This window comes from Gymnodraco acuticeps, unplaced genomic scaffold (assembly GCF_902827175.1).
Source record: "Gymnodraco acuticeps unplaced genomic scaffold, fGymAcu1.1, whole genome shotgun sequence".
In the NCBI taxonomy this organism is placed as follows: Eukaryota; Metazoa; Chordata; class Actinopteri; order Perciformes; family Bathydraconidae; genus Gymnodraco; species Gymnodraco acuticeps.
The window spans coordinates 28295-42970 of NW_022991507.1; the positions used below are offsets into that span (position 1 = coordinate 28295).

Consider the following 14676-nt stretch of genomic DNA (forward strand, 5'->3'; position numbering starts at 1 on the left):
GTTATTGTACTTAAGTGCATTGTTTTGGTATCAGTACTCCACGACTTTTTACTTACATTTTGAACTCAAATACCTGTACTTTCTACTTCTCACATGTTGAACACAAATACCTGTACTTTCTACTTCTCACATGTTGAACACAAATACCTGTACTTTCTACTTCTTACATGTTGAACACTAATACCTGTACTTTCTACTTCTCTCATTTTCCAAACAGCTGGTTCCTTTAGTCTGAATGTGTGTTTGGTGCGTGATCATTATTATTTAGAGTCATTGCGTGCCTATTGATTTGAACACGATCCGTGTATCCATCATTTCCTGGTCTTCTCTAAAGAAGAGGGACCAATGGAAACGTTGTCATGTTGCCGTTGTTCAGCATGGAAACATTCATTAGCTAACAATGACATTATTGTTCTATTAATATAAAGGGAGGTCAGGTACTCTTTAAAACAGCTGCTAGTTATGGGTACTTTTTACTGAAGTACATTTCAAAGTTCTTTACTTTTACTTGAGTAAAGAAGTTTAGTCAGTCCTTCTACTTTTACCAGAGTATTTTTAAACATGAGTATCTGTACTTCTACTTGAGTTAAGGATGTGTGTACTTTTGCTATCTCTGGTTATTTCACATCTATTTCTTTTATATAAGAAAGGGTGAACTGGTTGGAGCGACAAGTAAATAATTCAAATATGCTCAAAGCATTCAGAACATTACATTAAGCAGAGTAGACCTCGTAGTGTGTAATGTTAGTTTAGGTTGCCTAAAAACTGCTAAAAATGGCTCTGGAAGCCACTGCTAGCTTGTCTGGGTTAATAAAGTCTTAACAACAACGCAACAAACCACATTGAAGATATTTATGGAAGTTACAGCAGTATAAAGTGAGTGTTTGAGTAGAATGTAACTTAACAAGGCTAAACTTGCAAAGACACAACTGCACAGTTAGAGTTGAATGTTTAAAAATAGGTTGATCACTACAAATAGGGTGTTATATAAATAATAACATATCATATAGACTGTTATAATAATAGTATTAATAATGCTTTTGTGATATTGATAACTTATTTAAGATACAATACCTCCCACCTACAGTACATATCAACACACTGGTGGCAAAAATGTATTCAGCTAATTAAGTGCGGAGCTGCTAAATGTATCAGTTTTATTTAGTTGATAAATACAAATTAAATAATGTTAATCAAGTCTTAATCAACTGTATTTGGTGTGACAAGTAGGCTAGTCCTAGGGCAAATAATCCTGGAATAATTTCATATGCTATGTGTTTTACATCCTTTTTTTGCAAACATGGCATGGTGTCCTCACTTAACAAGTCTAAAACAAATGTTCGGTCCCCACAAACACCATAAAAAAGAACACACACACAAACCTTGTCTTTGTCCCTTAGGAGGACATTGCATTGACTTATATTAATGCCTACATGACTTAACCTAACTTTAACCATGAAAACAACATTCCCAACTCCAATCCATACTCTAAATGTACCATAACACCTTCAAATAGCCTAAAATGTAATCATTTACATTGTGGGGACCAGATATTTGACCCGAAATTGAAGGTCCCCACAATTTCAGTGTGTTAGGAGATTTCTATCCCCCATCTTGTTAATAATTCAACATATCTGATGACTACAAAGCAGAATCTGTTTCGTTAGTAACAACAGCTTCTGGTCTCTTTAAGCACTAAACTGAAAGTGACATTTTAATGTATTCTTACTTGTTTGAGTTTGTTTTGTGTGTTCCGTTGTTTCAGATATATTTATTTTAATGTAACTGTTTGTCTCACTTGTTCAGTTATGTTTAAGTTTATCACCCTTAATACATTATATATACATTTTGAACAGTGTTTTAGAGAGCCATTTTATATGAGGCCCAAGAGTGAAGAAATGTCGCCACCTACAGGAAGATTGTGTGCATTACAAGATGTGGAATCCATGTTGAAATCCCCAAAAATGAGTTTTGTGGTTCCCTTTTATTGTGTGTTCTCTACATGTATCCGTTAATCTCTGTAAATCATTCATTTATTTTCCCAAAGGGTTTTACTTTCCTGAAAAATGTTATTCTTGTGTAGTCTCTTGTTGTTAATTTGCAGAAAGTTTTCAGAGCAAGGGAATGTAAAAGATATACTGGAAGGCACATTGTTGAATGCTATGAACACTTTAATGGTTAAGTATGCAGAATGATTATGGTCTGTATATTGGTCATGACTATTTTTATCAATAGGAATAAATCAACCTATTTGTCTTAATTCTTGTTTTTGTCTCGCATCCAAGTCCAAGCTCAAAGTTACTACCAGGTTGATTGATTAATTGATTAAATTAGTTATTCTATTAATTGTATTTTCTGCTTCTTTCTTTTGATTTGCACAAACTGAAAATACTTATACATCTCTGAGTGCGAAGAAGATGCCCCCAAAATTATGTAAAAAGATTTATAACAATGAGTGGATTTTTGCCTTTTTTAAATATCAAATGAGCTCCTAATAATATTATATAATAGTATTTTCTGTTCGAATTCTAATTCAAATTGTAAGGGTCTGAATAGTCAAGTTATTTTTGTCTCACTTCAATAAGTTAACAGAATATTAAAACTTCAGGGTAGGAAACAAGGAGTGAATTAAACAATAATGTCCCTTTTTTTAAATTGATATGAATTTTTTTTTAGCAAAACAGTTGCTTTTTACACATCCATCACTTGTGGAGCAACATTTGCAAAGAGGATAATAAAACAACTAGAAAACATTACAGCACAAATTGTTTATTTTCATTTCACAAGCAGCTGTTTATTCCTTATTATTACACAGCTATAACAAAACTGCTGTCAAGTCGATTCAACAGGTTACTACATTGTGTTGTGTTTTTTTTGCCACTTTGATCACACAAAACACTGTTAACACGTTGCCACAGTTTCACAAGGCTTCACGACGGTGGTTGTGATCTGGTTTCATGTTTATTGATAGTGTGAACAGTGACTGAACATTATTAACATCGTTATGAACGTGGCAGGCAGCAAAAGTGGCTCAGTGTTGGTAAAAAAAAAAAAGCAGTTGAGTGCAGTGAAACTTGTTTAAAAGGTTGAACATTCACAATCCTAAACACACAGCTTCTATATTTCCTTCACACAAACAAGATGTTCTGTCATTTAAACCAGTGATAACTCCTTTTGCAGAATTAATTTAGGGGAAAAGGACATCAATGATCTGTAATGTTGTGCTTTGTTTTTAATTTGAATATTGCTGATTACAGCTGGAGTGAATAAAAAGAAAGTGAAGGTACAGAAATAAACATAACATTTGTCCAACAGTGAAAAGTATCTTACATTTCTACATAACTCAAATAAATTAGGAACTACTCACCAAAACATATTTTTTTGAGAAGAAGTTTGAGAAGCTAATTTATTATTAGCCGAATGCAAAACTTTGGACTACATTTGCCATCTCTGGTGTAAATGACAACATTAACTTTTATGTGAATGTAAAGCCTTTGACTGAAGAACTATGTCATTCATCACGAAGCAGTAATCTACACTGAATAAAAAAAATTGAAATGCAGGAACATGTCATCAAGTTATAAAGGCTAATAATAAAACTGCTGCAGCTGAAAATCCGGCGACATTTTCATATATTATAGTTTATGATACAAATGTTATGGTGTTAAAATAAGAACAATATCACTTTACAGTTGCCTTTTAAGAAGTTATCACTTTTATTTGCATGTAATGAGGCTGTTTTTACACCAACATCTATATTACTTCACCAAATGTGGTATTTATAAGACTTTTCGATAGTTAGAAATACATTTCACTTAGTTAATACAAGGCAGCTGTAAAGTGTGACCAAATACAATTCAATGCAATGTCAATGCACTTGTTTTAATGAACACTTTTGTTACAAACCAGCATAAATCTAAAGCTAGACTTAGAAACAATCAGTTTGAAATGGACTGTGCTTATTCATCGTTTTAATGCTGTAACTTGTGAGAACATTAAACACGTTTTAGACGTTGATTTGTTTCGCACCACAAGATAGACACACAGACTTTGTTCTCAGACGCACACACACACACACACACACACACACACACACACACACACACACACACACACACACACACACACACACACACACACACACACACACACACACACACACACACACACACACACACACACACACACACACACACACACACACACACACACACACACACACACACACACACACACACACACACACACACACACACACAACACACACACAACACACACAAGCAACACACACACACACAAACACACACCCACACACACACACACACACACACCCACACACACACACACACACACACAACACACACACACAACATCACTACATCCTTTCCTATTCACTCCAATGCAGCTTTGGCTGTTTTAGTGGCAGTGGGGAACAAAGCAGGGGACAGCGAACGCATCACGACACTCCTCAAAAGGTTTACTACTTTTTAAGTACCATTACAAATATGACACGGACAGAATCCCCACAACAGTGTTTTCAACACCAAAGACTAAAGACACTGCGATAATCTAGGAAAAAACTATTTGTACATTCATGTCAAGTATTGGTACAACAGCAGGGCCGGGCACCAGAAGAAACATCAGTTAGTTTTCTCTTTTATCGTTGGTTGAAATTAGACTTCATTATATTTTAAAGTGAGTTCATTGATATGTAACACGTACACATAATGTGCTTTCTCTACTAACCTATTTTATTCCCTTCAAATCTGCTAAAATGTCACTTTTATTAGAAATAATTTACTCAAATGTTGTCATACTTAAGCAGACTTGGTTCTACTTTAGTCATTTTTGTTGAGAGTTTAATCTCTTATTAGTAGATTTTGCGAGTAGAGCTTGAGACGATAAAAAAGAGGCATAGAAGTTTAATTTACCTCTGAAAACAAACCTTTCCATCTCTATTAAAGCCCTTCAGAAAAAGGTGTGAACGTATTTCTAATATATGGGTGGAGAAGTCTATTCTCGCCATTTAAAGTGCACAATTGTTTGTCTATTTAGTCACTGAAATGGGACTTCATTTAGTACCAAATACCCCAAATGACGATTAAATAGAGTATTCTTTCGGTACTATGTCTCGGTACCCGGCCCTGCATAACAACTATCTCAACAGGTGCTGCTCTTAGAGACTAAATGTTTCATTAGCACACAAACAGAAACACTGTAATCACCTTTCCTCCCTTAGTTGGTCAAATATCTACACATTTATGTTCTGTCTACTAGGAACACAGTGGCTGGTTCATGGCTTTACAGAAACACAGTCAGATCCAGATTAACACTGTGAGAAGAGTGACCAATCACGTATACGATGTGGGAGGTCATATTGGGGTCAAACTCTAACACTGGAGAAGTTTCAGTCAGTAAAAAAAACACTATCACCTTTACATAGGAGAGGAAGTAGATATTTGGGACCACTATAAGAGGTGTGGTTGAGATTCAGCCAATGGTCGATAAAGCATCCATAATGTAGTCTTTGCAAAAGACAAAATAATAAAAATGTCAAATATAGCATCCTTTTGTTGGACTTTTGTAGCTTTAATATCCACCAGGCGTTATTTCTTTCCCTCTTTAGTCACACAACACTACTGTTTTTAGGGTTAGCAACATACCAGTTCTAGAGTACACAGCACCACGGCTAGCAAAGATAATGTTATTACTCACATTTTTTTCAGGTAGCCACAGTTTAAAAGGTAGACAGATTCGACAATCAGCCATCTTAAATCTAACAACAGAATAGGACCATTATGTGACTGGCTTTGCAGAAAACAATCTTTAAGCTAACCAGCATTAAACTTTGTTGACCATTTACATAATCTACAATACTCTCCAGCAACAAAAAGCTATATAAGACTATTCCAAAAGGTGCATTCCTGTACCACACAGACTCCTGAACGCTGAGCAGAACTGAGCTGTTCGGTTGTTATTAAGGTATCAATTCAAAGAGTGAGGGCTTCTTTCTTTTTATATTAAGAAGTTTAGGTAAAGAAGGTAAATGGCAAGTTATCACAAATTAACTTCTAAAAAGAATGGTTGAACACAAAAGGATTTTCTCCAAAAGCATCAGATTCTTGTCCAAACACAAATCTGCTCTCAGTGGCACGGATTACATTTCGTTAATTCTCCACCTCACTTATCTTGAGTTTTGAGCATTTTAGTTTTTTACTTAAACAAACATGTCTGTGCTTTCATCACCAGGTCGTTTATTTAATTTGGATAGTGAAGAATTGCTCAACGCAAACGAAACACACATAACGTATATATATTGGCGGCTTAAGTTAGATAATATGTTTCATTTTTCATTCCTTCCTTTTTTTGATCTCAGAAAGCTGAAAACTGACCGCCTGCAGACTCAAAGGCAGCTTTTAAAACATATATTTTTAAATGTCATTGAGTATTTGCTTCAAGTTACGTCTGTTGTAATGTGACACGTTTTTACAGACCAAAAAAGACATGTTTGAAGCTGCATTTAAAGCCTGCAGAAAGTGAGTGTTCGATGCTCTTGAGAGGCAGACTTTGGGTGTTCACCGTAAAGTGGCAGCATCGGGAGGTCATTTCTCCTGCAGCAGGGCGGGGATGTTGATGTTCCAGCCGATGGCCTGCCGGTCGAATCCGCAGGTGAACAAGTTACAGGACGTGTTGTCTTCACACCAGGCGGAGCAGCAAACCATCCGACGATGACCCTGAAGCACCACAGAAAACACAGCAGCTGTTAGACGCTGAGGATAATAAGTGTTGGGAAAATAGTAATACTGAATGTCCTCTTCCAGTATCAGAGTACACATGATAACAAAGGTATCCCAACTGTAGCTGTGTTCATGACAGGATGTATGATTACCTAGAAGAGCATCAGGACTGTTTGAGGCATATGATAGCTATGTGATTAACATGATGATTCAGCCTCTATGGAGAGAGACATCAAGCATGCTCATTTCTGACGTGGAGCTAATCTGAAGTAAACATTGAATACTGCTTTCTATTCCTCCATCTTGTGACTGTGTAACTCCCTCTCTTGGATATCAGCATGTGAAGGACTCTGTTCAGGAACTAGTTGATGCTCTGTATGTGATGACTCCTTCCATTCTGGAGAGGATCACAAATACATGGATCCTGAGATTGAAGCTCAAGCCGGGGACGAGTGATTATTAACATTTTAAGTATTTAGAAAAAGTCACATTTTTGGAGATTTTGAGAAAATTGTCAGAATTTTTAGGAAAAAGTCAGAATTTTTTGGAAAAAGTCAACATTTTGAGATTTTAAGAAAAAGTCTGATTTTTGAGAAAAAGACAGAATTTAGCGATTTTGAGAAAAAGTCAGAATTTTCAGATTTTGGTAAAAAGATAAAAGTAAAACATGGACAATGATACCACTGAGAATTGAAAGTTAACCCAAATGAAAAGCCATATTGAGTTTGCTTAAGATTCAATAGGGGACAAAAATTAAATGTTTCAAATACAAGTTGCTGCAAATACTCTTCTGTGCTTTGATATATTATATGTATGTCTTCTAGGTTTTCTTTTACTGTTTTTGCAAGTTTTTTTTGCCATATTTGGTATGCAGAAAGGATCCCTCGTTTGACCTTAAACCAAATACATTTTAATTGCATTTCCCTCAGGAAGCCCCTTGTATTTTATTTAGAAACTGACATTTTAAATGTTTTTTTCTGGTACCAGTAGTTAAGAACTAATTTAGAAACTCTTGACTTAACAATATTCGATAATTCTACAAGCTTTAAAAGCAACATGAAAAAACTACGTTTCCTCATTACACAGTACAGATAAATGCTGACCAAGTTACAAGTCTATTTTAATGCAATAACTAATTCAATAAAGACAGGGAATGAGTGTGTATGGAAGCTGCGAGGGGTCAATCCGAGTCCTCCCTCGAAACTGACCTGTCTGTTGCTGCGGGGGAGTCGAGCCAGCCGCACCCCCGACATGTCGAACAGCCGGACCTGCCTATTGTCGTGAGGAAGAGCGATGATTTTCTGGTTCACCGACACGCTGATCCTGGACACAAAAACAGGAAGAATATGGCGTAAAAACTAGGTCAGATTTCCACTATTATTTGTGACTATTTTCAGGTAAAACTAAAGTATTTTGTTGCTACTTTCTGCAAAAACGTGTTGTATGAATTGGACCACAAAACAAATTGTTTAAGCTACAAGAGTTCACTCATAACTCAACATAACATAACCAGATCATAAACTTCTACCTTTTTCTGGCACACTGAACCCTTGATATCACTGGAAAGCGTCGGTAGTTTAAAATACAAAAGTTGTTCTTGTTTCCCTCAAGGAGCTATCAGGGTTACTAGCGCAATCCACCAAAAACACACAGCGTTTCAAGAAGCTCTATTTGCAGCAGACGCATGGAGCATGGTGGTTGTAAACAGTATGTTGTTTGAGCTACCAAAGTTGTTCTTGTTAACCGACATTCCTAAAAGACAAATAAACAGCTGTGATGGCCGAGTGGTTAAGGCGTTGGACTTGAAATCCAATGGGCTCTCCCCGCACAGGTTACTGTTGGGTTCTTCAACTGTTGTCTCACCCTTGGTTTGACGGCTCCTAGAATTGAGGTCCATTTCAAGATTGGCTGTGCTACGTGGTAGCTCCAGTACTGTTTATTCTTTGGTTCTAAGTGACACCCCAGATGTGAAATTAACCCCAACGTTTATCTTGTTTCAACAACCACACGAAGCCCCTTAAACATTACTGGAAACTGTAGGTACTTAAAGCTACCAAAGCTGTTCTTGTTTCCCACATGAGCTTATACGGTTATACAACGATTCCATAGTCAACCAAGAAAAACAGCTGTGATGGCCGAGTGGTTAAGGCGTTGGACTTGAAATCCAATGGGGTCTCCCCGCGCAGGTTCGAACCCTGCTCACAGCGTTTGAAGAATCTTTAAACTTCTGGAGCTGTCTTATTGCTGCATGTGTTCAACTGTCCTCTTAGTCTTTGTTCAAATGCAGTCCAACAAGGGTCTTTTGTTGGAACTTGAGCAATGCAAAAAAACGCTCATGGTTCAAAGTGCTGGACAATTGTGAATTGCAAAATGACTTGAGGATAGGTAGTTTAAGCAACCAGAGTTGTTCTTGTTTCTCACAAGGACCTTATACGGTTACTCAATGATTCCACATAGATCATTAAAATCTGCTGTGATGGCCGAGAGTTTAAGGCGTTGGACTCGAAATCCAATGGGGTCTCCCCGCGCAGGTTCGAACCCTGCTCACAGCGTCTGAGAAGGCTCAACTCTTCTTAAGTTAATTATTTTCTGTGTGGTCCTTAAACTGTTGTTTCACACTTGGTTTGATGGCTCCGAGAATTGCGGTCCATTTCAAGATTGGCTGTGCTACATGGTAGCTCCAGTACTGTTTATTTCTTGGATCAAAGTGACAGGCCAGGTGTGAAATGTACACCAAAGTTGATCTTGATTCAACGACCAAAACCCTTAACATTACTGGGAACTGCAGGTACTTAAAGCTACAAAAGCTGTTCTTGTTTCCCACAAGGAGCTGATACGGCTAAACCAGAATTCCATAGTAAACTACCAAAAACAGCTGTGATGGCAGAGTGGTTAAGGCATTGGACTTGAAATCCAATGGGGTCTCCCCGCGCAGGTTCGAACCCTGCTCACAGTATTTGAAGAATCTTTAAACTTCTTGAATTGACTATTTACTGAGGTAGAATTCTGTAATCTAGGTGCATTGTGAGAATGGGTAGATTACATCCTCGGTTTAAAGTCTCCAAGACATGTTGTCCGTTTCCAATACGCTTGCTTGTTCCGACTGGACATGCAGATTTAAAACACATGTTGCATTCATATCTGAGCCGTTTAATGTTATCATAAAAACAAATATATATAAGATCATAAATGGTTAACTTCCTATTTGTCTTGCTCTGCTTGTCCACCACTAAATAAATATAAACACTGGAGATAATTCTGCATTACACATATTATGGAATATTTGCAGCTCACAGACCTGTTGACGGCAGAGTCAGTTCGGATGGTTGCTATGGGCGACCTCATGTTCTTCAGGTCCCACACTTTAACAGTGCGATCATCACTTCCTGATACAACGTTATCGCCCACCGTGAAGACAGCAGACGTCACCGTGCTGCAAGAAGACGAGAAAACAGGTTTAGACTGAAGGTAAAAGAAAGAAAGCATTGACTGTTACAACTTCATTTATTACGAGGTTTTATTCCAAACATATTTGTTTAAGTTACTTACATTTGGATGGCAGTATTGCTTATTTATCAGTAACAAATCTAGCAGTTGAACATAAAAGTCAACTAACTGAGGGTCACTTGCAATGACAGTGTTGTGTCTAACTGTAAGCTTGTCATTCAGAGTAACCTACAGTTAATTTAGCTGCTGGAGAAGAAAGATCAGGGGGGAGGGGGGAGAGAGCTGTGGTTGATGGGCCATTAGTTGTGTAAATACACAGCTGAGAGCTGCCGTTTCATCCACGAGGCTGCATTAAAATATAAATATTTTTAGTGAATTACTGAGTTTAGGCACGTTAATAACGTTTTAATGAAGTTGAATACAGTATATTCATATATGTCAGTGATTTCATGTGTGTGTGTGTGTGTGTGTGTGTGTGTGTGTGTGTGTGTGTGTGTGTGTGTGTGTGTGTGTGTGTGTGTGTGTGTGTGTGTGTGTGTGTGTGTGTGTGTGTGTGTGTGTGTGTGTGTGTGTGTGTGTGTGTGTGTGTGTGTGTGTGTGTGTGTGTGTGTGTGTGTGTGTGTGTGTGTGTGTGTGTGTGTGTAGAGGTGTGTGTGGTTAAAACACTTTCATGAAGTGAAGGAGGTTTTCCTTCTATAAAACAGCTGTGGGCAGCAGTGAGTGTCACGGACATGAATTCATAGATCAAGGCAGACTGATGCACACACTCTCCTGTCCTGCCAACACTGGCCGGACAGAAGGCGACACGCCCGTTCTAAGCCGTGTCCCTCACTCCTCACATCCCAAGCTGCATCCCCAAAAAGTATATTATGTTGTTACATCGTTTCAGATGTTATGTTTCAGTTGTGCTCTGTCTATGTTAAAAAGCCTCAGTCACCTTAATTCATGTAATAAAAACATCTCAGGTCAGTAACACTCAAAGCTAAATGTGCAATACCATGTTCAGCTATGTTACTATTTATAATGTTATTGTTGTTACATCAGAAGATGTACATATTGGAATGATTTCTTAACTTACAGTAGGCTATTTTTTACAATGTGTGTTGGAAGGATTTATTAAATTACTATGAATATTGTCATTGTTGAAGGCTTTTAGAGAAGGGTGAATTATAAGCCTGAATTATATAACATTTTATACCTAAAAACATAAAAGCCACAATAAATAAATCACAATTATTCTAGTTCTGTTTACCTCCCATATTGCTTTCAACCCACCAGCTTTTATGGTGTTGTTACGTCACTAACTGTAAGCTTGTCACTTAGAGTAACCTACAGTTAATTTAGCTGCTGGAGAAGAAATATCAGGGGGGAGGGGGAGAGAGCTGTGTAAATACACAGCTGAGAGCTGCCGTTTCATTCAGACTGTTTAAAAAACGGTAACAACGGACAATTTTTCTTAGCGGATTCATGTCAATTTAAATCAATACATACAACTATTTTTTAAATCAATAAAAACATTTTCTAAATCCATAAAAGCATTTCAATTAATATTGGGAGTCATGTCGTTACTTTGTTGAGATTGTGGCCGTGTAATAAGCGGGATAATTTGCAGCGACTTGTTTCTTATGGGGGGATCCTGATCTGCCGACGAGGCTCCATTAAAATATAAATATTTTTATGAATTACTGAGTTTAGGCACGTTAATAACGTTTTAATGAAGTTGAATACAGTATATTCATATATGTCAGTGATTTCATGTCAATTCGGCGAACATAAACATAAACGATCGTGGTGAAGATGATGATTAAATTAGGATTAAAAATCGAGAGCCGGGCTGCATTTCCTCCCGTTTGTTTTTTTCGACTAAGCAACATTATTTTGTTAAATAACAACATGGTGATGTTTTGTAAATGATTACGTGTCTCTTATTTAGCACAGAGTATGATATCCGTGACATATGGATCTTAACAAAGTTCCGCTGTACATCCAGCGTACTGTATCTGACTTTATTTCACATGAGCTCCACTGTGGAACCCCACTGCACCCCCTGGTGGATCAATGATCCATTGCAGCTGGCTTCATAATAATTACATTTATTTACCACGGGGGAGGTCTCAAGTCAAGCTGGAGGTTTTCCCTTGAGCGACGGCAGATCCCGTACCAATCACGGCCCTCGCGTTTCAAACTGTCCGAAATGAAGCGCTACATCTGTATGTGTGTATATGTGTGTGTGTGTTTGTGTATGTGTGTGTGTGTGTGTGTGTGTGTGTGTGTGTGTGTGTGTGTGTGTGTGTGTGTGTGTGTGTGTATGTGTGTGTGTGTTTGTGTGTGTGTGTGTGTGTGTGTGTGTGTGTATGTGTGTGTGTGTGTGTGTGGTGTGTGTGTGGTGTGTGTGTGTGTGTGTGTGTGTGTGTGTGTATGTGTGTTTGTGTATGTGTGTGTGTGTCAGACTGACTCAGTGTGTCCCTGGAACACGTTGACGGAGTGTATGGACGGGTCTCTGAAGTCCCACAGTCTGAAGGTGGTGTCTCTGGACGATGTGACCACCAGACGCTGGGTGGGGTGAGTGCAGCAGTGTGTCAGCTCCTGGTCATGGCCTGAACACATAATATAATACATTTGATTAGGGATGCTCCGATCGCCAATTTTGGGGCCGATCGCCGGAATCAGTATCGGCCGATACCCATCGCCGATCCGATCGAGTGGGCGGGGCCTAAATGGAAGATTTAAACATCACTTTAAATCTTCCATTTAAAGTGATGTTTAAACTCAGTTAATGCTCATTCTCTGGAGCTTCCACAAACAACAATCAACTTAATTATTACATTCAAATGATGTACATTATTCAAGTTTACATTCACTTTGGATAATAACACGGGAGAAATCAGCGGAAGCGCTCTCTTTTCCTCTCTCCCCCCTCTCTCCCCCCCTCTCTCTCTCCTGACAGCCTGTCAGTAGCTCACTGATCCAGTAATGAGTGACCCGACAGTGAAGAATAAATATATGTATAACTAGTTTAGCTTGTTCCAGAGGTAGATAAAATTGCGAAGTGTGTTGGGTCTAACTCTTGTGTGTTTCGCTCCGCTCCCCGGTCCGGCGGGCGGAGCTGCAGGATTTCTGCTTCACACACGTTGCATTCCGCTATTTTACTGTCTTTTTCGGACACCTTAAAATAATGCCAGACCGGTGAAGCCATTCTGGCGAGCTTGTTTTGCCGCACACAGAGAAAAGTGTCATGTATTTTACGTCATGCGATCGGCTCTCGCGATCGGCATGTTTAGAGAGCACCGATCGATCGGTAGAGAGTGAGTATCGGCCGATATCGATCGGTGACCGATCGATCGGAGCATCCCTACATTTAATATAATACAAAAAAACTTTAAGAACAATAACTCATTTAGTACGACAAGAGAAGTGCCTATGGAAGCTGTGAGAGGCCAACATACAGTACACATGCTGCTATATTCCAAAGTCCAACAATAAACTCATATTAAAAACAGTATTAGAGAAATAACTAATTTAATAACAACTAGAGAAGTGTCTATGGAAGCTGTGAGGGGCAAACATTTTTTATTATTTGGGCTATAAGAACATGCTTTAAAGTTCAAAGTCTTACAATGGATTAAAAACAGTATTATTGTAATATTGCTTTCATCCTACCGGTGAGTGAGTGCACGAGCTCTGAGGTCTCCACATCGTACAGATTTGCAGCTCGATCCCAGGACGCAGTCACCACCTGTTTGCCTCCCACCAGCCAATCAGCAGCGATCACCACGCCCTGATGGCTGCGCAGAGTCGTGGTCGCCACGCGGACAGACGGACAGTCGATCGGACCCTCCACCTCGTTATCAGCCTCGTCTTTATCCGAAAAGTCCACGTCCTCTTCACAGGGTGTTTGCTGCAGAGGAATGAAGTGTTTCAGGAACATTAGTAACATTACAGACACAACGAACCAATACATTTCAAGTCATAGTGCATTTCTCAAAGTTATTGAAGTGACTGTTATTTTGTATATATTGATTGTTTGGCTTTTATTTATGTCTAAATGTGTGCATATGTATAAATGTGTCTGTTGATTGTGTATATATATATATATATATATATCTTTGTTATTGTATTCGGGATTGTGGGAAACGGTATTTCAATCTCTCTGTCTGTACCATAGACTGTATATATAAGGGTCTGTACACACAAACCGAAAGATTGACAATAAAGTGGACTTTGACTTTGAAGTGCAATTGTAGGACACTTTCAACCAAGGAGTCAAGCCTGTGACCTACGTTTCTCATTGCCAAATCTACACTGTAACTAATGTCCAAATGACAATAAAGCCTTGAAATTGAAATTGATTGAAACTAGCATGCACCACGACCAATCTGAAAATGAACCGAACTTCTTGGACACATTGAACCAAGGCTAAGAAAGCGACAATGTTCCCTGAACCCAGGTTGAGCGTATTCTCTACTTTTAACCATTTTCACAACGCACCTAA

General features: G+C 38.3%; 1 protein-coding gene and 3 non-coding genes across 4 annotated transcripts; 3 read left to right on the forward strand and 1 right to left on the reverse strand.

The window, feature by feature from the left end:
- Positions 1 to 4460: 4460 nt before the first annotated feature.
- LOC117533184 (WD repeat-containing protein 37) lies at positions 4461 to 14082 on the reverse strand (the record flags this gene model as incomplete). The annotated part of the gene is given in 5 exon segments (XM_034196829.1): positions 4461 to 6734; positions 7946 to 8060; positions 10036 to 10170; positions 12640 to 12781; positions 13845 to 14082. Coding segments are annotated over 5 exon segments (762 nt in total), but the record flags the coding sequence as incomplete, so codon positions are not given.
- On the forward strand, positions 8863 to 8944 carry trnas-uga. Its single transcript has one exon. It is a non-coding gene; the product is annotated as a tRNA-Ser (tRNA).
- Positions 9208 to 9289, forward strand: trnas-cga. The gene has a single exon. It is a non-coding gene; the product is annotated as a tRNA-Ser (tRNA).
- On the forward strand, positions 9612 to 9693 carry trnas-uga. Its single transcript has one exon. It is a non-coding gene; the product is annotated as a tRNA-Ser (tRNA).
- Positions 14083 to 14676: the final 594 nt, after the last annotated feature.